The sequence below is a fragment of the Mobula birostris genome, chromosome 25 (assembly GCF_030028105.1).
Source record: "Mobula birostris isolate sMobBir1 chromosome 25, sMobBir1.hap1, whole genome shotgun sequence".
Taxonomy (NCBI): Eukaryota; Metazoa; Chordata; class Chondrichthyes; order Myliobatiformes; family Myliobatidae; genus Mobula; species Mobula birostris.
The window spans coordinates 39,570,221-39,595,893 of NC_092394.1; the positions used below are offsets into that span (position 1 = coordinate 39,570,221).

The following is a 25,673-nucleotide window of genomic DNA, read 5'->3' on the forward strand; positions in this document are numbered from 1 at the left end:
AAAACATTTGCCACCCCTGCCACGGACCATTCCTGCTAATTGTTGATATGATAATGATGATAGCAGCCAACTGTAACACTTGTCCCATGCCTAAAGATGGGGTTAGAAGGCATTATGTAAAAAGTCTGAGGTGCTGTAGAATGGTACAGTATTATAGGATGTACAACAGGTTTTGAATTTAACTGGGTAATTCTGTTCACTCAGATTTGTGTGTTAACAGTGGAAGTTTCTAACTGGATTTCCTGTAGTTTAATCATACACAGCATAGACCAAAAAAGCCGAAAATCAAGTACTTGAATAACTGACGTGTATAGTTGGACATATGATAGCTCAGAGTACTCAACCTTGTCATCTTGTCTTGACTCCCTTGTTATCTAATCTATTGTCATCAACTATTCTATGAATGCCTGCAAGAAAATGAATCTCAAGGTAGTATGTGCTGACATGTATGATCTTGGGTAATAAATTTACTTTGAATTTTTGTGACTAGATTCCCCTTCCCACTGTTAATGGATTTTTCCTTAACCTCGTGGACAGCGGATTGAATCTCATTAACGTTGCTTCATCTGATCACTTTCATGTGCTGTGAGCACGTCTCCAGCTCCCAGACACGCATCAACAACTAGCAACAAATAGCCAATAAATATAACTAAGAGACAGTTTTGCAGTTACTCAAATAAGAGCTGAGTTCAGTGAGAAGAAAGATCTGAGAGTTGATGATCAATGTCAAATGTTACATTAGAACTGCATTTCTTAAGCCCATCCTCACTGGTTCTGAAACCTGTTTGTCTTTCACAGGCCATCCTTTACAAAGTTGGGGCAGTGGCTTTTAGCCCTGAAGCTGCATGTGGAGATGCACCTCCCACTCACCTCTGACCTGGAACAGATCGATCAGTCCTTCTTCCAGAATCACTCGAGGAGCAAGGAGAACCTTCTGCAGCCCATGTGAGGGGGGCTGCACCGAGCAGGAGGCTGAATCATCAGTGTTAATCACCAGCATGCTGATGGTCAGCTGACCAACTTCACTTAGGCACACATTTCACCTGCATGCAGGGTACACAGCTGCTGTTTATAATCCTGCCGGGTGATGCTTCAGCTTTTAACATTTCACGGGACAGCAAAGCTCAGCCATCCACATTCAGCTGGACATAGAACATGTACAGTAAATCAGAAAGTTGGCTGTTTCCACAGGGGAATTCCTGGAGCTTTGGTGTCCAAGCCAGATATTCGACTCCTCAAGCATTCTGCAGTTAGTGTTGGTACAGAGTTCCTGTTCAAATGCTGATTATAGAAAGATTTGCTCTGGAGTAATGAGTAAAAGGCCTTTTGGCACCGGTACTCACTCCCAGCAGGCACGGATTTGCAGTAGAGAAATGCCCCAAGCTTGGCAGTCTCATTAACAAGAGGGGCCACAGGGTGGTTGGCGTAAGAACAGTAAGGTCGTCATGATGTACAGCACTGTCTGGACTGGGCAGAGTAAGATGTTAACCTGCACTTGGTGTGCATTCTGTGCCCGAGCTGGGACCATAGCGCGTATCTTGAGCGAAAGCATTCCATTCCAAGCACTACCACCCCTCATCCTGATGAGGACAAACTTAGAAATCAGCACTAAGCATCCCATAGAGTGACAATTCGGAAGCAATTAAGGGGAGCTTTGGCAATTACTATTATAATTTAGAAAACTCATGTAATGAATTGTTTGAAGATTGTAATTTGCCATGTGACGCCCTACTACTTAAGATTCAGGGTCTTTAATGAGTCAAGTGGTCAGTAACTTGCTGAAAGGAGTTGTCTGAATGCAAGTCCCAAAACAATAACCACTACAAATTTGGACACTCCAAGATTTGATTATTTTCTCAGTGAGTTGCTTGCGTTGATTAAGATTGAGCCCCTCTGGAACTAACCCATTTAGTTTCAACCTCCTTCACTTCCCCTGTTTCTACATAGACTGGACAATTTGTCTTTGATCTCCTGTTCACATTGACATAACCACTGTTTTAAAGTCCAGAGCACCTTATTATTTTTCAGTCCACTTCAAACATTCCAATTAAAAACTGGATTTAATTTGCTTTTTTTTACATTTTTGTTTTTGGATCCTTGTGGTCCCTCATTCATTTTGTTTGCATATTTGACCATTTTATTAGTATTATTAAACTTTCCGCTTCAGGGATCTGTTTTGGTCCTCTGTGCTTTAGCAACACAGCCATTGTTATTAATCAACGATGGATTGCAAGATGTCAGACTTTTCTGGGGTAAAATGAAGTCTATTAAGTTTCAAACCTGAGTTCTGGCTTAGAGCCTCTGGCAGAGCAATACTGTACAAGTCTTCAAATATCTCCTATTGGTAATGCTCCTGATTCCAGAAATGGTGGCCATCAGTGATTACCTTTCATCCTTGCATGAGTGCATTTTGATCAACTTCCCAAAAGCCATAAATTTTGTTTTCTGTTCTTCAGCCTTGATGGTTCTTGCCCTGTAATTTGCATAGTCCTTGCCCTGTAGTTTGCGTAGCTGTTGCTTTTTAGCTTCTATTCAGGATTGTATTCATTCTCCTTCTCTACCTTAGATTAACATCCACATTATGCTTGGCCTGATTTCCATGTTTTCAACCCACCTACCTTTCCCCCACCCTACACCACCCATGTTCATACCGATTACTTTCATATCACAGCCCTTGTTTCGCACTGATGAACAAAGGCAAATTCTGATCAGGCACATACACTTGTCACAGACAGCAAGCTGCATTTTAAAAACTGGTTGTTACATCTCTCACCTCTCGGACCTGGTTGTCACCCACCCTGGAATGAGACAAACCTCTCTGACCAGGTGTATGTTTACCAATATAATCCTGTGGTACACAACTGCTGTGATTTTAAAAAAAAAAAAAAAAAAAAAAAAAAAAAAAAAAAAATCTCACTCTTGGTGGCTAGAGCGGGAATTCTCTTGAAATTGGGCCAACTCACAAAGTGGGAAACTATTTGAGGATCTTTACATAACCTGTGTTGTGTTTGACCTGATATGTGGAAGCTAACAGCTGGTTACTTTCCAAACATAAACTTATGATGACTATATTCCCACTTGGCTGAGATGGAATCCAGTGAAGCTTTGGCTTTGATTGTTCAGGTAATGAAATAGTTAACAGGAACAAATCATTGAAATATTACTTACCAATAACTAAAATCAGAAGACTCTTCTACTCAGACCATTGAGGAAAAGAAAAAAAACACGCTGTTCTTAGTACCTTGCATAACCCTTAAATATTTACTTGTGAGAATATTCATTATAAAATCTTCACATTCTGTCTCCACAACCAAACAGCACTGGGCATTTTTTTTTTAAAGTTCCAGTAAAATCTGCATGTAGGGATGTTTTATAAACAAGGCAGTTAAGAGACAACCACAGTATGGGCTTAGCACTAACCTATTGACAGGTGCAAAGTTTGTATTAGTTAATGAGGTAAGATTGTGGGCTTGACATCTATGTAGCATTACTGGTGAGATGGTCTCCATTTCAGTGGGAGAAGATATAAATCTCTGCCAACCATTTCTTTGCTAATAGACCAGTATATCAGAGAAGAATTTGAAAATTAGGATCGGGAATTCCAAGAAATTGTTCTGTTCAAGCAATTGTCTCAAAGTTACCAAGGATTTTTAATGTTAGCCCTACAGGAGCTTCATTGTATACATTAAGGATTTTTTGCATTTGACTGTTTTTCACTGTTTAAAACTAATTAAATATTCCACTTACAATTTATCCAAACCCTGTGCTGATTATGGGGCAGCTCTGTCTTACAGAATGTTACATATGGTACAGTAGATTATCTGGTACTGTATGGTACAGAGCTAAGATTTGACGCTGGTCTTGGGCTGAGCCAGCTAGGGTATTACAATTGTCTTCTGTGGTCGTCCTTTAGGAATGGTGAGAGACTTGATTCATCTCGCGTGTTCCTGATGTCCATCTGGCTGCCCATGCTTCAAACTGCTTTGTGTGGGTTCTGGTTGGTTGGAACAGGATTAAACTCTTGGTTCAGTGCCATCCATGGGTTAGTTAGTTCCCTTACAATCATTGTCTCAGTTCCTCCATGAAGGATGGCAGCTTGGGCTGTTGCTAGATCCACCCCCAGCATTTTGGTGCCTTCAGTGGTCAAGGGAGAAACCCCTTTGAATATGGAACAATGTTATTTGCCATATGATGCTGTCAATTTTGTACTGAAACTTTACACTATTGTAGAGGGCCACGCCCAGACAAGAGGAATATGCTATTTATAGAGTAAAAGAGAATAAATAATATTCATTTTAAGTGTCAGTCTTAACTAAATGAAACCTTTAATCCTTGCCATCAGAATGTTTGAGACCAGGTGAACACGACTGTAAACCCTGCAATGAAAACGCTGTAAGTCTCATTACACAGAATCGTTCTTTGCCTTGTTTAGTCAGAGCTGCCAAGGACCAGTGATTGGCTTCTTATTCATGAACTCAAAACCTGCATTTCCTTAAAATGTTTTAATTTATTGTTTCTGTGAATTCGGTTATTGTTCATTTAATTCTCATGTTTATGTTGTAAAAACTCAAGCTGTGAACATGGTGCACTTTAAACACGGGAGGCTGATGATGACAGCAAGTCTGTAAAGTATTATAATGGGGGAAAATGGAATAAAACCAGCTTCATCTCAACCCAAAATTTCTGCTTTTCTTTTTGTTATACAGCTTAAATGGTGTATCTGCAATAGGGCTTTTAATAGCCACCATCCCTGTACTGTGTTGTGACTCCTGCTAAAAACTTGGAAATATTTAACAATAACTAACTGATTTGTGGATAACACAGAGCAGTGGCCCATGAGGGGAGCACAACAGCTCGCATTGTCTGAGAAACTTACTGCCCACTATGCTGCTGGCGTTTAGGGCAACAATGAAGGCCCTCCATCTCTGAACCATCACACACAGATATAGAAGGATTCTTCATTGCTGTTTCATTTTTTTTAAAAAAAAACAAACAAACAGTCAGTGTTGTTGGCCCTGAACCTCGAGCATTGGTGGATCACTCTTGGTCTGACCTCTCCCCTTTGACCTGTTTGGCATGATTGACCCTACCAAGAAACAAAACACAAGGTCCTGACTCCAGCCAACATGGCTCTCCAGGAAACTGAGGCATGCAAGCCTTCAAGCCCTACAACAATGTTGTCCTCTTAGAGGTTGTCTGAGAAAGAAGATGGAAATCATTGCCTCGTGTCCATGACAGGTTAACATTAAACTAAGGCTAATGGGAAGTAAGTCACTCTTGATTTCCTGAATGAATGAAGCGTCAAGTGACATCAAATGAGATGCTGTCTTGGATCAGTGTGGGGTCAACCTTGGCCTCTACCTAAAACTACATATATTAACACACGAAGTGCTGGAGGAACTCTTGTGTTGAACAGCATCAACAGAAGGAAATGGACAGTCAACACTTTGGGCCGAGACCTTTCATCTGGACTGAAAGATAGGTGAGATAGCCAGAATAAGGTGGTCAAGGGCAGAGGGTGGGTCCAGGTGAGGAGGGGCAGTAGGCAGATGGGAAAGGGGTGAGTGGGAATAGTGTGGAATTTGAGAGGTAGTTGATGGAAGTGACAAATGACTAGTCGGAATTTGATAGGAAAGAAGGGTGGAGCATGGAATGGAATCTAAGGAGGCAGATGGGATAATGGATTAAGCGTAGGTAATGGGCACTTGGAGAGGCCAGAGATGACAGTGATGAGAGCAGGAGGAGAGAGAAAATGACCAGGAAGCAGTTTACCAAAAGTTGAAGAATTCAACATGCATGCTACCAGGTGATAGACTACTGTGAATAGCAACCTTGTGTGTGAGAATGCCCCAGTATTGGGTATCCAAGTGTTTTGGGCAGAACAGAGTACAGTAAACCATGCTCTATTTAATTGTATCTGAGTTGGGAGGTTGACATGGAGATCAATACAACAGAATAATCCATTTTGAGTTCGTTTAATTATCACTCCGTTACACATGAATACAACCAAATGAAACCACGTCTCTCTCAGGTGAAGGTGTAGAACACAGAACCAACAGTTATACCTTCAGTTTCTCTGCCAACGAGAATCTCACTGATGAGGTAGACCTGCAGTACTTTAAATTCTTAATGTCCAGTAGGGTCTTGTGATTGATTTTAAAAAAAGACAATAACACCTTTGGTTGGTCCCTTAGAAGCTGCTGTGTTTGAGTGTGCCGCCACATTACCAGAAGCTTTTCAGGTTTTACACTTGGCTCACCTAGAAGAATTTATCCAGAAAACTGGAAAAGACCTAAGGTGCAGAAACTGGAAAGCTACAAAGTGTCTGTTAAATTCACCTGCTGCAAATGGCTTTCTTGTTGGGATGGGAGTTGGAGGGGGAACAAAGACATTAATGCCTGTAAGACACTTAATTATTTATGTGAAATCGTGCCTTTTGCTGTTGGAATGCAGGAGGAGTGAGTGTGTGTGTGGTCCCTCCTTGCAGGCAATGCAAAGGATATTTCATCACAGGACACAGCTGATAGGACAGCAGATGCTTTTGCAATTGACTTTATCACCAGAGTCCGGGGTGCTTCCTCTCACACTGAGCTAGGTGGTATGGGCTGGCAGATGTAGTGGAAGCCATGCCATTTGGTTGGAGTTGCTAAACTGAACAATTTCAGCTGTCAAAAGCCCAACAGTACACTCCAGCAATGGAAACTCTGTATTTGCTACTGGAGCACGAATCCCCACTTTGTGGGATGCTTACATGGAGCCACGTAGACACAAGATTAGTGCAGCACTCGAACTTCATTGTGGACAGGGTCAAAACCAATCTAACCTCATATCCAACAAGGAATCAGTCATTGTATAGGGATGATGTGGAGTGCTAAAACTGGCAGAAGAGCCTTTAAATATTAGCGGGTAGTTAATAAGTTGTGGAGCAATGATTATGACATAGTTTTATATTTATTTATTGAGATATCGCGTGGAATAGGGCCTTGGATCTGTACCGCCCAGCAATGCCCCAACTTAACCTTAGCCTAAACACAGGGCAGTTTACAATGACCAATTAACCTACTGACAGGTATGTGGGAGGAAATCGGAACACCCAGAGGAAACCAACGTGGTCACGGGGAGGACGTACAGGTAGTGGCGGGAATTGAACCCGGGTCACTGGTACTGTAAAACATTATGCTAACCACTATGTTACCACACCATCATTGATGTGTGTTAGAAGCATGTAGCTGGGAAAGAATTTGAAATAAGTGCAGGCATTGGGAAGAATGACAGACTGGGGGAATGGCAATGTGATGCGGCTAAGTTGGGGATAAATTTATGAAAAAGTGAAAGTAGGGTGGAAGAGGAGGGATAAAGGAAAAATGGGGTGAAATGTACGAGAAGCAAAATACTAATGAGAATTAAAGATAAAATCAATTGCTATGAATGTACCCAGTTTCCAAATAACATCTCTCAGATCCACCGTCACTGTTAAGATCCTTCATACAACCCCATCTGCTCTTTTAATAATTCAGTAAGACCTCTTTTTAACTAAGAAGAATTCCATTCCACTACTGTTGACAAAGCCCTCAACTGCACTGTGTGCTCAGCCGTTCTCCTTTCTCCCAGAACTACAGTAGCGTTACCCTTGGCTTTGAACTCCATCCATTAATCTCCATGTTATCTTGTGCCATTTGTGACACCTACTTGATATCAATGCCACACCTATTCTTTCACCATTTTGAACATTCCTTCTGGGCCACTGTGGTTCTTCATTCCACCAATGCCTCCTCTCCATCCTCTGGCGCTGTCCTGTGCTGCCGTAGAAGATGCAACATCTGCTCTTTTACAAGTAAGGAAACAGTGATTTTATCTGCATTTTTTACACTTCACACCATAATCATTGTTCATGCTGTGACTTCATTTGCTGAGGTTAATAATTGAGTGATTCTTTCATGAAACAACTCTATACATTAGGTAGAGCTTTTGGTTGCCTCTACCTAATTCTCCTTGCTATTCTAATCCTGATCCTACTTCCTCAGCCCCCTACAATGTTTAATGAAGCCTTAGATCAGTTGTGGATCACACCCCATCTTTTGCCTTGTCTGATCACAGACCCTGGACTCAGCAATCAGATTAACAATTTTAGATAGTGATTCTTTTCTTCTGCTCGGCTGATCCGTTGCCTCTTCTGCCTTCGGTGCACCCTTGCCGTGTTTTTGAATTATTTCCACAGCAAAATAAGTCCCCTTTAACTATTTATAAACTGAAGAATATTTTAACAATCATTTGTCCATTCAATGTCTCGTATCTTCTACAATCCTTCCAATCAAAGGCTGGGCTGGGATTTCCTCAAGCTTAGAATAATAAGAGATCTCAATGAGATACAAAATTCTTAAAGAGGATTCGCATGAAAAATGCGGTGTTGTTGTTTCCCCTGACGGGGGAACTTGAAGGCACAGTCTCAATATCAGAAGTCAGTCATTCAGGACTAAGAGGAGAAGAGTTTTTCTGGAATTATAAGCCAGGAAGGATTATGTGGGTTCGATCACTGAATATATTCAAGACAGAGGCTGGTAGATTTGGGTATTGATGGAATCAGTAAATAAGGAGTTATTGCAAGAAAGTGATGCTGAAGTAAAATATAAACTACAATTCCACTAAGTTCTGGAATAGACACAAGGAGCCAAATAACCTGCTTTGAAATGTTCTACCATTCCTTTCTCTACATTTTATAAGTTTATATATCAATAGTTTTGCCTGGTTCTGATGAAACCTTATTGACCTGAAATATTAAATCCCTTACTCTCTGGAGATGCTGAGGATATACAGTATTTTCTGCTTTTACTTCACTAAATGAGTAAGAATATGATTGGCAAATGTAGCATAATAAGGAAGAACCACCCTACCTAGGTTTTAATTCCAGCCTACAGTTTGAAACCAGTCTGTATTGGTTCCAATTACAATATAATAGAAGCAATCAGACCCTTGCTTCAACTTGGAAGTCAATAAAGCCCATGCTTTGTTCAGTTTTAACAATTTTCTTCCTCCGACAGAAGCTTCTTTCATCTCCATGATACAACTTCAGCTAGTCAGGTATGATCTGTGAGCTATTCTTTAATTTCCTGTAGTAAACGTTGGCCATCCACTCCATGTCTAGAACTCAAAGTCTTGAAGAAGGGTTTCAGCCCGAAACATTGACTGTTTATTCATTTCCATAGATGTGCCTGACCTGCTGAGTTCCTTCAGCATTTTGTATGTGTTGCTTTGGATTTCTAGCATGTGCTCCAGTTTATTTTGCTGCTTCAATAGACCTGACCTGCCTGATTTATCCATAGATCCTCTGTGGAAGACAAGAATAATAAAGAAAATTTGTTATAATTATAATTCAATAGATGCATCACCAAGGAATATTCTCATAATCTAACTCATTAATCATTTTCCCTATCCTGAAGTAGCTGGCTCTTCCGGAAATCCAAAACCTCTGGTAATGCTGATAACCAAGACTGCAGAACTATATTTAGAGTATCTGCTGCCTGATAAAACTTAATGACTCTACTTCACAAGCAGAAACTGCAGCATTAAACTCTTGCAGGTTTTTCTTCATAATGAGTCCCTCAGGCTCAAAGATGACTTGGTTCCGTCTCAGTTCCATGGGTCCTGGGGGTGATTTGTGAAGTCAATGTAAATTCCTGTAAATTTTGTCACAATTTGAAGGAGGTCCTTGGTGAGATGATAAGGGCTTTAGTGCCCTCCTTCTGTTAATACTGGGCTTTTATGTGCTTCCAAACAGAAGTCCAATGTAAACAGCAGAATGGGGTTCTCAGTGTCACCAAGATTGCTCATTGTCCATTTTGAGAATTTCCAGGTTTATTGTACATTTTTATGGAGATTTTAAGAGCATCCTTGAATCTTTTCTTCTGCTCAGTTATCACAAGAGAGTTTGGAATAAGCTATTGATTAGGGTCTCAATGCTGGGGGCAATGATGCCAGAGACTGATGTTTGGTTATTGTTCCACTGAAATCAGAGCATTTGCAATGATAGCATTTGTGGTACCTCTCCAGTGCTTTGAGGTGCCTACTGTATGTGATTCATCTCAGAAGCAATACTTTAGACTTTATTGTCGCCAAACAATTGATACTAGAGCATACAATCATCACAGTGATATTTGATTCTGCGCTTCGCGCTCCCTGGGATACAAATAGATAGTAAATATTAAAAATGTAAATTATAAATCATAAATAGAAAAGGGAAAGTGAGGTAGTGCAAAAAAACCCAGAGGCAGGTCCGGAGGTTTGGCGGGTACGGCCCAGATCCGGGTCAGGATCAGTTCAGCAGTCTTATCACAGTTGGAAAGAAGCTATCCCCAAATCTGGCTGTACGAGTCTTCAAGCTCCTGAGCCTTCTCCCAGAGGGAAGAGGACAAAAAGTGTGTTGGCTGGTTGGGTCATGTCCTTGATTATCCTGGCAGCACTGCTCCGACAGCGTGTGGTGTAAAGTGAGTCCAAAGATGGAAGATTAGTTTGTGTGATGTGCTGGGCTGTGTTCACGATCTTCTGCAGCTTCTTCCGGTCTTGGACAGGACAAATTCTATACCAGGTTGTGATGCACCCTAGAAGAATGCTTTCTACGATGCATCTATAAAAATAAGTGAGGGTTTTAGAGGACAGGCCAAATTTCTTTAGCTTTCTCGGGAAGTAAAGGCGCTGGTGGGCCGCCTTGGCAGTGGACTCTGCTTGGTTGGACCAAGTCAGGTGATTTGTGGTATTGACCTCGAGGAACTTAAAGCTTTTGACCTGTTCCACTTGCACACCACCGATGTAAATTGGGTCGTGCGGTCCGGTACTCCTTCTGAAGGCAACATCCAATTCCTTCATCTTGCTGACGTTGAGGGATAGGTTATTGTCTTCGCACCATGCCACCAGGTTCTTAATTTCCTCTCTATACTCAAACTCACCATTATCCAAGATATGGCCTACAATTGTGGTGTAATCAGCAAACTTATATATTGAGTTTGATGGAAACTTGGCTACACAATCATGGGTGTACAGTGAGTACAGCAGGGGGCTGAGTACACAGCCTTGTGGGGCACCTGTGCTCAGAGTGATTGTAGAGGAGAACTTGTCCCCTATTTTTACAATAAAGAGAGGAGAGATGGTTGCTATGCCACACACGGTTAGTTTATGCTGAGTTTAGCATCTTGATTTTCAAACATCCTTTACGTCCAATGGCCAAAGTCTGCACATGGTGCAGTGAAGATGATGGTGATTTTGATCAGGTGCTATTTACTTGTACACGTTCACATATCAAACAAAGCTATAAAAAGTCATACTGAAGACACTTTATCGATATTATTAAAATGAACTTCGTAGTTCTATGTTGGTCTAATATCCATCTGAGTACAAATAAAAATTCTCTTTGCTGCCATGTACTTGGATCACGATGGAGTGAAAACTTTCATCCGTCCATATTTTACTTTGGATTCTCCTTTGAAAGCTTCGGTGATGCAGATCAATCATCTCCTCAATGTGTAATAAATTCCTCAGCGTTATCATTTCGGAGGTTCTGTCTTGGGTCTAGCCATTACAAAGAAAGCACGGCAGCACCTCTACTTTCTTAGAAGTTTGGCCTTGTATGGAAAAGCCTGCAAAAAGAAGTGGATATGGCCCAGTCCATCATGGGTAAGCTCTCTTCACCATTGAGCGCATCTACGTGCAGCACACACACAAAGTGCTGGAGAAACTCAGCAGGCCAGGCAGCATCTATGGAAAAGAGTAAACAGTCGATGTTTCGGGCCGAGACCCTTTATCAGGATTGGAAAGAAAGGAGGAAGAAATCAGAATGAGAGGATGGGGGAGGGGAGGAAGTACAAGGTGGCAGGTGATAGGCGAAACCGGGAGAGGGTGAAGTAAAGAGCTGGGAAGATGATTGGTGGAAGGCCATGGAAGAAGGGGAAGGGGGAGGAGCACCAGAGGAAGTTGACAGGCAGGCAAGAAGAGAAGGTGTGGGAGGGAAACACAAATGGGGAATGGTGAAGGAAGGAGGGGAGGTAATTACCTGAAGTTTGAGAAATCAATATGCATCCCATTAAGTTGGAGGTTAACCAGATGGACTCACTTTCAACCTTCATCTCATGTTTTTAATATTTATTGCTTCTTTAGTTATTATATTATGATTTCTGCTTTTTCTTTCTTTTTGTGTTTGCAGTTTGTTGTTTTTTTCGCACACTGGTTGTTATCCATCCTATTGGGTGTGGCCTTTCACTGATTCTATTGTGTTTCATCCATTTACTGTGAATGCCCGCAAGAAAATGAATCTCAAGGTTGTACATGATGTATACGTACTTCGATAATAAATTTACTTTGAACGTTGAACATTTTTGAACTTTCACCAGCTGCAACACTCCTTTACAAATTTTGAAGAGTTTCATGTCCCATTCTTATGGAGGTTTCTCAATACAACGGTGTCACATTCAATTGCAAGCCAATATATCCAAGTAGACATACATAGATGCAAACACGAGGGAATCTGCAGATGCTGGAATTTCAAGCAACACACATAAAAGTTGCTGCGTTCACCAGCAACTTCTTTGTTAAGACATATATCGACACTGAATCTCTATTTTGAGGCCTTCCGTTGTTTGGGATGACCACAGATGTTATGTCCCAGCCGTCTACGTGCTAGGCAAGGGCAGTAGGATATGGAGAGCAAGCAGTTTCTCATGTCGTAGGCTCCTCCTCTCTAAGCAGCTGAACAACCCAAAGGAACGGCGTAGACCGACACAGTGTTGCAGAAGTTGCCAGTCAGCGTTGAATGCGACGTAGGGACTCGAGCTGCAGATTTTTGCTCAGTGATTACTCCTGAAGCCTTCCCCATACATGGGTATAACTGCAAGCCAGCAGAGGTTTGAGGTCAGAGTTTTCCTTCTCCTAGATGAGCTGCCAACCACGGCTGACAGGCCCCATCTGCCCAAAGTGACTGTTTTAACATGCTAGTAACCTGCTTATGTCCCTTCTCCTATCAATAGAAACTTTTCTGCTGGGCTTAGTTGCTAAGCCACACACGAAGGCCAGGAGCTGGACTTGGTTGTCAGAGGCTGTTTGAAACTGATGCCATTGGGAGCATTTAATAGATAGTAGGAGCTTATCGCCACTACCACCCCCAGATACAACAACCTGAAGAAATTGGATCTCTATCTCATTGTAGAATTACCAAGGCCAGTTTTCTCAAACAGCCCATACAGACATTCACATAATGATCTTCTTCCTTGTACTGGTTGATCTTGCCTTAACACTGCTGAATATCGCACTCTCCACCATCTGGATTACACCTTTAATCCTGCACGATGAACACCCACTAGTCCCTTTGGCAAGGGTGGGGGGGGGGCAGCGGAATGGTGCAGCAGGTAGTGCTGCTACCTCATAGCTTTGGTTTCCCTGGTCTGATCCTGACCTGCGGAGACATGCTTGAATGGACTTTACACATTCTCCCTGTCATCACACTGCTTTCTCCTGGGTGTTCCAGTTCCCTACAAATGTTTCACTTGGCAAGTTAACTAACTGCGGTAAACCGCACCCTGTGCAGATGGACGGTAGGTGGGAGAGCCAGGATGGAGTTGATGGTCATGTGAGAGAGAACAGATTAAAGGAAAATTATGGCTGAAGTGGGATTGATTACATGGCACTATTTTTAAGCACTAAGAAAACCAAATTCAGTTTCACAGAGGTGAGACTCTCACCTGCTCCTCCAGCTCCCTATGTGCCTGCTGCTCATGTGGTTCCACTTCCTCGTGTTCTGGTGCTGAGAAGTAACTGGCCTACCCTCACACCCTGCAAGACAAAACAGAAAACAATTGCACATGTAAGCTGCAGCCACAACTCCTTCATGGCAATGCAGTAACTCATATAGAGTCATAGAGAAGTACAGCACAGAAACAGGCCCTTTGGCCCATCTAGTCTATGCCGATATCATTTAGACTGACTACTCCCATTGACCTGCACTGGGACTACAGCTTTCCATATCCCCTATTATCCATATACCTATCCAAACTTTTCTTAAATGTTGAAATCGAGCTCACGTGCACTACTTGTGCTGGATGGAGGTTCCCAGAGGAAGACCCTTTTTAATGTAGGTTGGGAGACCACAGTCATCATTCACTCATGAGTAGAATCACTGCTTGTTTCTCATTGTATCTGCTACGTGTACTCTGAACTGCAGACATCAGGGTAGATGCCTTTGTCACCCATGGTTAAAGGCAAAGCACTGAAAGCAAGCATGCAAGTACAGCAGGCAGTGAAGAAAGCTAATGGCATGCTGGCCTTCATAACAAGGGGAATTGAGCATCAGAGCAAAGAGGTCCTTCTGCAGCTGTACAGGGCCCTGGTGAGACCACACCTGGAGTATTGTGTGCAGTTTTGGTCTCCAAATTTGAGGAAGGACACTCTTGCTATTGAGGGAGTGCAGCGTAGGTTCACAAGGTTAATTCCCGGGATGGTGGGACTGTCATATGTTGAAAGATTGCAGCGACTGGGCTTGTATACTCTGGAATTTAGAAGGCTGAGAGGGGATCTTATTGAAACATATAAGATTATTAAGGGATTGGACACGCTGCAGGCAGGAAGCATGTTCCCGCTGATGGGTGAGTCCAGAACCAGTGGCCTCAGTTTAAGAATAAGGGATAGGCCATTTAGAATGGAGTTGAGGAAAAACTTTTTCACCCAGAGAGTGGTGGATATATGGAATGCTCTGCCACAGAAGGCTGTGGAGGCCAAGTCTCTGGATGCTTTCAAGAAAGAGATGGATAGAGCTCTTAAAGATAGCGGAATCAAAGGTTATGGGGTTAAGGCAGGAACTGGATACTGATAGTGGATGATCAGCCATGATCACAGTGAATGGCGGTGCTGGCTCGAAGGGCTGAATGGCCTACTCCTGCACCTATTGTCTATTGTCTATTGAAGCAGTTGCCATACACCAAGTAGGACACTTTCTACAGAGCATCAATAAAAATTGGTGAGAGTTAAAGGGAACATGCTAACTTCCTTTAGCTTCTTGAAGAAATGGGGGCACTGGTGAGCTTTCCTGGCTGTGGTATCAACGTGCTTGGAGCAGGACAGGCTACTAGTGGTGTTCAATCATAGGAAGTTGTCTCAACGTTCTTGACCTCAGCACCACTGACATAAACAGGAGCCTGTGCATCACCGTCCCTAGCATCTGAAGTCAATGACCAGCTCTTGTGGTTTGCTGACATTGAGGGAAAGGTCATTATCATGCACAAGGATAAATCAACTCAGCATTGAGGTATAGCCCAGTGAGTTGTATCAGCTTAAGACTTCTAAATCAGAGGTTTCCAACCCTTTTCGTGGCAGAGACCAATACAATTCAGCAAGGTGTCCATGGACCCCAGGCTAGGGACCTCTTTGGCCAGGCAGCCATGAGTGTAGTGAGAGGAGTGGTCGAGGACACAACTTTGTGGGACACTATTTTGAGCCTAATCCTGGTGGAGGAGCTGTTGCTGATCCTTTCTGGTCACAATCTATTGGTCAGAAGGTCAAGGATCCAGTGCAGAGGGGGTTAATGAGTCCCAATGACACAATGGCCAATTTTTGCGAGTTCTTTTTCACAGGGTAGGTGGGAATACCAATTTGACCAGATTTACAGCAACTACTACTACTGCGTTGACTCAGGCCTAGGGGGCCAGCACTGGGCACGATGACGGACTTGCTACTTCTCCCTCTCCCTCATCAGTGTGTTCAGTTCATCTACATTAACATTTACAACAACCTTAGCCACCAAAACAAAGCAGGTAAAATTCAAAGCAACAAAGGAACTCAGCAAGTCAGGAAGCATTCGTGGAGATGAATAAACAGTTGACCTTTCAGGCCAAGACCATTCTACAAAACTGTTTCAGCCAAAATCGACTATTGTCACTGATGCTATCTGACCGGCTGCTTCCTCCAGCGTTTTGTGTGTGTTGCTTTGGACTTCCAGCATCTGCAGAATTTCTGGTGTAGCAGAGATTGAAAATTCAGGCAGGTGTCTCCCCAGTTATGACATGTCAGTCACCAATTCACCCACAAACCCGCAGGTCGCAGTTAAGTCTCTGTTCATGATGTGTGAATTATTTAAACCTGCGTCAGGGGTGTTAATTTACAGCCATTGTTCCACCGGCTGGCCACAGGTAAAACTCCCGCGTCAGAGTTCAGCTGCCCTTGCGGGGTGAGCGAGCGAGGGTGGGTGTGAGGCTGCCGGACCCACATTGTGGCGTGTGCGGGAGGCGCCCTTTGTGATGGAGACCGCATGCTAGTGAGGAAGGTCCTCGGGGCATCCAGCAGGAGCGTAGAAAAGGGGAGGATTGGGGGAGAGAGAGAGCACGAGGAGGGGGTGAACCCAGGCGCCTGTCCGCAGGGTGCCGCGGTGCTAGAAAGGGGAAGATGACGGACGAGGTGCTGCAGAAGGCGTTGCTGAATATGGGTAAGTCCCCGCCGCAACACTTGCACATTCAATAATGTCCAGCCCACTGCTGCAGCTTACAGCTCTCTCCTCTTGTTTTCTCTCTCTCCCTTTGCCGATTTCTGGATTTTGGAAACCGCTGCCGCCCGATCGCTCTGTTGGGACGGCCCAGACTGGGAGGTAAGTCCAATTCTTAAATCGCTGTCCTTCCTGGGCTAACACCCTGCTCCCTGAGCATGTAATAATCTGAAATCTTTCGTAAATCCGGACCGTGAATATTATTATTGTATATGTTCACTCAGGTATTTGTATGCATTTAGGACAGAAAAATTGTCTGAATGGAGCAGCTTTAAACTGGACATGCGTCAGTGCCAGTGAACGGTCGGGCCGCGTTTAGCAGCTTACCTGTCTTCCCTCTTGGCAAGTTCACACTGGCATTCCCTCAGCACTGTGCGTGTGCATTTCAATTCAAAGTACCTTGGCGGTAATCAGCTTTATAGGGCGATGTGAATGTAAAATTGTACACAGCAACGTCCCACAAACAGCAATAAGACCATTGCAGAACTGTCCCAAATGATCGTCTGTTCGGATGCTGTAACAAATTTTTCAGTGGATCTGAAAATTTTAAGGAGGGCGTAGGAACTTGCTCAGTAAGGTGGAAAGGAAGGCGGTTAACGTCACCTGGCAAGTCAGACGCTGAACCTCTGGGATTCCTACGAAAAGTAGTGGATAGGGCCCATTCCGTCACGGGTGAAGCCCTCCCCACCATTAAGCATATCTGTACAAAGGCAAGGTGCATCCATCATCAGGGACCCCCACCACCCAGATCATGCTCTGTTCTCACTGCTGCCATCAGGATGAAGGTGCAGGACTCTGACCGCAAGATTCAGGAACAGTTATTACCCTTCAGCCATCAGGATCTTGAACCAGGGGGGAGAACTTCACTTGCCCCATCATTGAAGTGTACTCACTTTCAAGAACTCATCATGTTATGCTCTCAATAGTTATTGTTTCTTTATTTATTACTAGTTTTTTTTTCCTTTTGTATTTGCAGTTTGTTGTCTTTTGCATACTGGTTATTTGTTCACCCTGTTGTGTACAATCTATGATGCTATTGTGGTTCTGGGATTTACTGAGTATACCCACAAGAAAATGAATCTCAGGGTTGTATAGGATGTACTTACTAACAAACTTACTTTGAACTTTGATTTCTGAATATTCAGATAACTGATTATGGAGTTTTATTTTAACCATATAGATTGAAGGAACAAAGGATCAGAAGGATTTTGGGCTTGTATTTTATTAAACAAAAAATGACCAAGATGAGGTTTTAATTTACAATGCCGATTTTTAAACTGTGCATGAGGGTTGTCATCACAGAACAGGACCTTTGGCCCACTAACTCTGCAACCTAATCACATTTATTCTCTCCATGTTCCAATCAGCTCACCCTAAATCCTACACTTACTGACACATTAAGAGTTATTTACAGTCAATTAATCTATCTATCCACACATTTTGGGGATGTGGGGTGTCTGGAGCAACTGGAGAAAGGCCACTCAGTGCCAGGGAGCATGTACAAATTCTACACAGGCTGCACCAGAGATCAGGATTGAAAGCAGGTCACTGGAGCTATGAGGCAGCACCCTCACTGGCCATCTAATACCAATCCTTTCATGGTCATCAAGAATGGCCAGTTGAAAATCTGAGAGGAATAGTTATCTCTGTGCTGGAGATTTCAAATCATTTTAATGAGTTAACAGCTGTTTGGGAATCAAGGTTATCTTGATGTTGACTTTATGTACCACTTCTTGAGACGGACCGTTTAACGGGATGACTCCATTTGACCATAGCTACTAGAGCAATTAAAAAGACATCTGAAACAGGTTATGATCTATGCTGGAAGACCCCCCCCCCCCCCACACCCGTATTTAAATAATACAATTCTTCATTATAATTCATGTATTTAAACAATCTCTTTTCTAATGAGTAACAGAAACATGACTATTTCAGACTCAAATTCTCAAGTGGTGGTTGAGGTAAATGAAATTCATGAAACTATGTATTTGTGTTTCCAAAAGGCTAGAAAGTGAGTTTTCAGGTGTATTTTTCCATGTTTGTTTTCTGTGTTTTTATTCTGCTCCTTTGTTGAAATAAATCTTTGAGAATGGATCCTCCATGAATTCCAACGTCAAAACAAATTGGATAAACTGAGCCAGCTGAAAAGTGATGTGAAATGGTTATTGCAATTGCATTGTGAAGTAGGATGCCGTGCACAATCCTGATTTGATGGAGGCAGACATGAGAAGCATGGAGGAACATCTGGAGAAACTTCCGAAATGCCTGCTTCGCTGCTGCCGCTGCTACTGTGCGATCGAGAATCTCTGGGGGGGGAAGGCCCCAAATCCTTGGCTGTTGCCGGCACCGGGGTCGAAGTGCTCGGCAGAGATGGTGCTCGGTATCGGAGAGCTGGTCGGAGGCTCGAAGTTTGCGGACGGACTCTGTGTTGGACTGTGGTCGGGTGCTTCCAGGATGCTGCATTGGCAAGTTTGCAGTGCTGGAAGCTCATGGCAGGAAGAGTTTTCTTCCTTCTACCGTCTGCGTGAGATGATAGGACTTTTGAGTGACTTTGAGATATTTTTTACCGTGCCCATGGTCTGTTCTATCAAATTATTGCTTGCACTGTTGTAACTATATGTTATAATTATGTTTTTTCAGTTTTTTTTAGTCTTAGTTTGTCTTGTGTTTCTGTGATACCATTCTGGAGGAACAAATTGTATCATAATGCATGCATTACTAAATGACAATAAAAGAGCACTGCGTGTCCTCATAATCTAATGTAATCTAATTGTATATATACTGACACTACTTTCAGCTGATATGCCTTCCATGAATAAGCACTGTTCCTGCTTAATTGCCATGATTTTGCAGTACCAACCATACCACTCATTGCATTAATGTTTATCCAGGAGTTGTGGTCTCTAGCTAATATGCAGATTGGAACTATGAGTGTACCTCATAAAATAAAGCTGCTCTTTGAAGTCACTTAGAGGTTAGCAACTCAAGGCAGAGCATGGAAGTGGGTGAATGTTGTGATTCACTCTGAGTATCTTAGCTAATGATATGGGTGGGGTGGGAAGTTTGGGGGGAGGAATTTGAGAGCAATGTATTTGCACAAAGAGCCCCAGTAAGTGTCTCATTGCCAGTATATCATGAAATGTCCGTGGTGAGAAGTGACTAATGACAAACGAGAACATCTGCAGATGCTGGAAATCAAAGCAGCACACACCGGTTTGATGAAGAGTCTCAGCCCGAAACATTGACTGTTTACTCCTTTCCTGAGTTGCTGTCTGATCTGCTGAGTTCTTCCAGCATTTTGGGTGTGTTACAGTGGCTAATGATGTCAGCACCAGGACTAAAACTCCCAGGAAATGAATGCAGAACTGTGTAAAACACTAATGTTCTCTCACACACAGATCTGCGCCAAGCAACACATCAAAGTCCCTTCACCCTGAAACACTGTGTCATAAGTTAGCAAAATATTGCTGCTTTTAAACAATGTCAACTAATTTACTTTATTGTTACAGCCCCCAGTTACTTTGAAGTTACAGACATTACCTGATCTCAGATGGCTGGTCCTATGGAATGTGAACTTGATGTTGATTGATCATCTGACTTTGAGAGTCTGTGACCTCTTCTCATACAGTTGAACAAGCAGGCTGGTCTAACTCCTGTCTCTGTCTCTCTTTTGATCTCTCCAGTCAGCCCAAGTTTTACACAGCTTGTTACACTTCGCGTTCCACAAATATTATCGAATGTATGTTTTTTTTTATTCCTGTAATCACATGAGAGTGTATCTGGCCACAAACCAAATCACGCTGGACATCTGGTCAGTAAATGTGTCACCTTTATCTTCACACAGCACCGCTGTTCATTTCAGCTCCATTGACTCAACATGGTTCAGCACAGACTAGATGGGCTGAAGGGCCTGTTTCTGTGCTGTACCTTTCTCTAACTCAACTATTTTGTTGTCTTCATGGACCTCTCCCTGATTAGGCAACGTACTGCTTTCTCTTGGTGGCTAAGATTTTAACAGTGACTATGAATATCATGTTGAACAGTGCTAATACACTAACTTACATACATGTGTGTGGACAAGCTAAAGAATGCGATATTATCACAAATGCCCATGCAAGCCACTGCAGTCACTGACCTGATATCAATCTCTGTCAATCACAACTCCCACCAGATACTGACATACTCCACAAGAGCCTCACAGACTCATCAATGCTCCAGTGGTTCATTCTCACTGTTTAAGGATTCTCAAACTATTTATAAAAATCAACCCTAAGAAAACAAAATCGATGGTGGTAAGCAAAACAAACACTAAAGACTCATTAATGATGGTATCATTACAAGTGAATGGACAAGACATTGAACAGATGCAAAAGTTTGATTATCTTGGCAGTTGTCTGACAGATGATGGGAGATGTGAAGCTGAGCTCAGAAAGAGAATAGGTATGGCTAAGACCCAGTTCATGAAGCTAAAAGACCTACCATGCAATCGGAAGGTAGACATCCAAAGTAGAATCCGCTTCCTCGCGTGTTGCATATGCTGAGGTATGGATCAGAAACATTGACCCTGAAGACGGATGACATGAAACGAATTAATGCTTTTGAAATGTGGTGCTATTGATGAATGTTGAAGATCAGCTTGGTAGAGGAAGTTTCAAATGAGAGGGTTTTATCTGAAGTTGATAGACCACGGATACTGCTGGAGAAGATCATGAAGTTAAAAGTTGCTTATTGTGGACACATTACGCGGAGAGATAACATCTTGACGGACTTGCTATATGGAAAGGTGGAGGGAAAGAAAGGAAGAGGAAGGCAAAGAACAACGTGGCTGGATAACATCAAGGATTGGACCAAGCTGGACAAGACCAGGGATGTTGTGGACAAGTGTCGGGACAGAGCGGCGTGGAGGGCAATCACCCACCAACTGGAAATTCCAGATGTGACCTAACGATGACGAAACTAATTAACCAGGCCAGGCATGTCACACTGTAACACTTGTAAAGACACACTTCCTTGCAGGACAAATAATTGCTTTCACCGGCAATACACCAACAGTAGGCAGTGCTGCATCTGACAACTCAGTGGCATAGAGATGGCCACCACTGGTGCAGGGCAAGTGGTGGGAGTGTGTTCATACCAATCTGCATTCCCAAATATCACTTCCACTACTTCTGATCTACGAGATTCAAATGGTAAAAGTGTGTATCTGTTGCTTGTCCTTCCCTCACCATCATTCCACCCTTGTACCTTTCTTGTTCTAGATATGCTTAGAGACATTAACCTGGCCAGGCAGTTGAGCTGTTTTAGAGCCATGGAGAAGAAGCTCTTATCAGAGAAGGTAGATTAGATGCAAGACATGGTGGGTCAATCAACATGAATGGTTGTCTCAACAGAGAGGGGTACTTGTATGTCAGGTCCCCAGTGACCACTGTCACACATTGGTCCAGAGGGCTTCTTGGAGGGAAGGTTTGATGGACAAACCTGTTGAGGAAGGGTGATGGACTTGGTAATGAGATATTGGGCACATTGGCAGGTATGTCAATCTGTATGAAATATTGGAGCATGGGAAAGCTCAGCTCGGTATGCATCTGCATCGACTTCAAATACGGTGGCCTGCGCCAATTCAGCACTTGTAGGTCCAATCAAAGAGCAGCATCTGATGACCAAGATTCGGTTCGATTTGCAGAACGAATTGGTGCTATAACTACAGCTGGAATGAGATTTTAAAAAATGCTGGAAACACTCAGCAAGTTGGACAGCTGACTGGGGGAAAAAAGAATTAACATTTCTGGTGAAAAACCTTCTTCAGAACTGGGAAAGGAATAAAATAAATTAGTCTCAAAGGGAGCCTCTTCAACTGGATGAGATTAGTGTTGCTTAGGTTCTTACGCTGGTTACGGAGCCTTGTTGATTGATTATTAAGAGAGGATGGGGGGGAGAAAAAGCAAAGAAATTATAAAAGATGTGAAATGCAGGTCAGAGTTGTTGTTACAAATTGAAAACAGGAGAATGCTGAAAATGCTCAGGAGATCAGGCAGTGTCTGTGGAGAGATAAACTGAATTACTGTTACAGATGGATAACCACATACCAGACCTGGCTAGTTCATACACAATCAATTTCTCTAAAATTATCAAATTTGATTTTTGAGGTCCAAAGGCTGCAAAACACTCAGAGGAAAGACAAAGTGCTGATATTTTAACATTCATTTTTCTTGTGAGATTGAAGGCCATTTGGCCCGTGTTAGGTGCGGGCATGCTAGCCCTTGGAACATTCAAATTTTCCTCTGATTTCCCTGATTTTTCATTTTCTCTTACGTGCTCATCAACTCTACTCAAATTCTTGTACTGTTTGCCTACAGTAGGGGTAATGTATTGAAAAGAGTTCACTTACCCCCCCCAACGCCAAACGTGTCCCTGTGATGTGGGGGGAAGCCAAAACATCCGGGGGAAACTCGCACAATCGCATGGAGAACACGGAAACTCCATACAGACAGATCGGGATTCATCCTGGTTTGCTGGAGCCGGGAGACAGCAGCACTACCTGCTGTGCCACCGCCCTGTCGGTTGGGCTTTGTTGAAGCAGAGCAGTAAGCTATGGATAGATTATCTAGGAGTGGGAGTGGGATGGAGAATTAAGGTGACGCACAACCTGGAGCTCAGGACTACACGTGCAAACTGAATATGCTGTGGGCTCCGTAGTTGCCCAATCTGTGTTTGGTTTCTCAAACGTATAATAAACCATAATGTGATCTCTCCCACCCACCACTCCCCACCTGCTCTGCAATTTGAAACTAACTTGTTTTCTCTCTCTTCCCTGTTCTGATGATCTTCAACCTGAAACGTTAACTGTTTCTTTTTCCACAGACGCTGCCTGATCTGCTGAGTTTTCTGTTCTTACTTAAACTCACAATATTGCCATCATCTCTCCATACATCACCACTCAAAGGGGCTTACTGGGTGTCATGGAAGCAAGCTGAGCTTTACGGTTTGCAGTATAGCCAAGGTGTGCATGTCTAAAGTGCCTGTTGGGGTCGTTGATGAAGTGGACAGCATTGTCTTTCATGTTGTCACTCTTGTTGAAGCTGTACTTGTCCGCACAAATGGAGGATATTTTGCCTCATTCCTGTTGTGCTTTGCTGATGGTGGGAAGGGTTTGGGAGGGTAATAGTGCAGCATGCTACTGTAGATCCATCGATAATTTGTACTCTTTGCAATAGTGATCCCACGATATTGACGAGTTCAACACTGTCATGGAGGAGTGGACAGAATTCCTTTTATTGGAGCTGATCGTTACATGGAACTTGAACAGAGTGCCCATTACCTGCTACTTTCCAGCTCAGACTTGAATATTGTTTGCTCTCTGTTGCATGCAGACACCAATCTTTCCCAGGTCACATGATGATAAGTTGGAATCTTCATGTCATGTGGTGTAAAAGTAACTGAAAGAAACTGCTTTATTTCTAACAACTGTTTGTTTCTCTCATATTATTTCACATTTTAGCTCTGTTGAAAATTTGGGCTTCCATTCATAGAATATTTTCTTCGTAAATCCTTCTGCTGTATCCATCTGCATTCAGATTAATTTAATTTAAAGACTGCAGGTTTCTGCTTAATTATCCGCTGGCATTCTATGCAGCTAATTATTTCAGCTACACTTACCATTCAGCTTCACTACAAACACTGTCCCTAATCCTTTCCTGGAGAGTCTCAAGCTGTTATTAAGGGCTTGGAATACTGGCAATAAGGAGCGCTTACTTAAACCCCGCACAGCAATTTAAACCAATGAGATTACATTGTTCAAAACAATGGCTGCTAGTATGATGGATCTTTAGTTTTCATTGGCTGATACTGGAGGTGTCACTTCCTTGTTTGTGTGGAATAGGTTCCACTCAGTGGCAATGGTGTTCCAGCTGAGAGAGGTCTGTGAGCTGTTTTCTTCCACCATCTGTTGATGCTATTGTGTAGATTTAATTCTCTTAATTAGTTGACGAGTGTGTCAAGGTCATTTAACTGTCCTGGAGGTGAGCTGTGTGTGTGTTCTTTCAGTTACAGGGAAACTGTTGAGTTCACAGATGGCATTTTGCTTATAATGCTTGTGTACGTTAAATGTGAAATTCTAGAAATGCTTTATTGATTCATGTTTTCGGAAGGTATCTAGTAAGTTGAATCTTTTGCAGCTAGCTAAATAGACATGTAAATGTAGATTGTACCAATCTCAGCAACTTTCTTGTCAGTAAGTTTGTTTGCTGTTAAGATTTATTATGAGGAATGAATTAATTTTCTCAGAGTACTTTTGGTACTGTATCCAGTTATGCTGATCTTTGGAAAGTGCTGTCACAGTATCATATTCTCTTCATTTATCCTGTCACAGAGGGTAAGTGGTGCTAGTCTAGACGATCATTTCAGTTTGCCATACGGATCAAGCAAAAATGGACTAGATTATTTTACCCCTAAACTTGTTAGATCTGTATCTGCTTTTTTTTCACCACTCCCAGGATATTATGTGATTTCTGGGCAGAGTATGACATTACATATAATGACTTACAAGGTATAGTATTTGTTTGAGACCATAAGATATAGGAAAAGAATTGGACCATTTGGCCCATTGAGTCTGCACCATCATTTCATCATAGCTGATTTATTTTCCCTCTCAACCCTATTCTCCCGCCTACTCCCCATAACCTTTGACGCCCTTACAAATCAAGAACCTATCAACTTCCACTTTAAATACCTACCATCTTCTGCTTGAAAAACTTGCTCTTCAGGCCCCCTTAAAATTTTCCCCCCTCATAAATCTGTGCCCTACGATTTTAGACTTCCCTACCTTGGAATGATTCGACCTTCACAGCTATCTGTGGCAATGAATTCCATAGATTCACCCACCCTTTGGCTAAAGTGATCCCTCCTCACCTCTGTTCTGAAAGGACGTCCCTGTATTCTGAGGCTGTGCCTTCTGCTCCTAGACTCCTTTGTTATTGGAAACATCCTCTCCATACCCGCTCTTATCTAGGCCTTTCAATATTCAATAGGTATCAATGAGAACCCCACCCCATTCTTCTAAACTCCAGTACTCCAGTGAGTACAGACCCAGAGCCATCAAACATTCCTCATAAGTTAACCTTTTCAATTGCAGAATCATTCTCATGAACCTTCTCTGGACCCTTTC

At 42.7% G+C, this 25,673-nt stretch overlaps 2 protein-coding genes across 4 annotated transcripts in view; both read left to right on the forward strand.

The window, feature by feature from the left end:
* limk1a (LIM domain kinase 1a) overlaps nucleotides 1-2,068 on the forward strand; it is a 60,914-nt gene extending 58,846 nt beyond the window's left edge. For both annotated transcript variants that reach the window (XM_072242981.1, XM_072242982.1), the window contains one exon: nucleotides 799-2,068. In XM_072242981.1, the coding sequence (XP_072099082.1) occupies nucleotides 799-949 (151 nt within the window). In that variant the 3' untranslated portion in view covers nucleotides 950-2,068. The remainder of the gene's footprint in view (nucleotides 1-798) is intronic.
* A 14,487-nt stretch (nucleotides 2,069-16,555) lies between these two features.
* Nucleotides 16,556-25,673, forward strand: part of LOC140187784 (septin-5-like) — a 106,543-nt gene continuing 97,425 nt past the window's right edge. Inside the window, exon 1 of one of the 2 annotated variants that reach the window (XM_072243507.1) lies at nucleotides 16,556-16,612. Coding sequence is in view for 1 of the 2 variants with exons in the window: in XM_072243505.1 (XP_072099606.1) it covers nucleotides 24,406-24,426 (21 nt within the window). In the remaining variant the exon portion in view is untranslated. Of the gene's footprint in view, nucleotides 16,613-24,384; nucleotides 24,427-25,673 lie in introns of those variants that run through there. The other variant, XM_072243505.1, reaches the window with a different exon arrangement.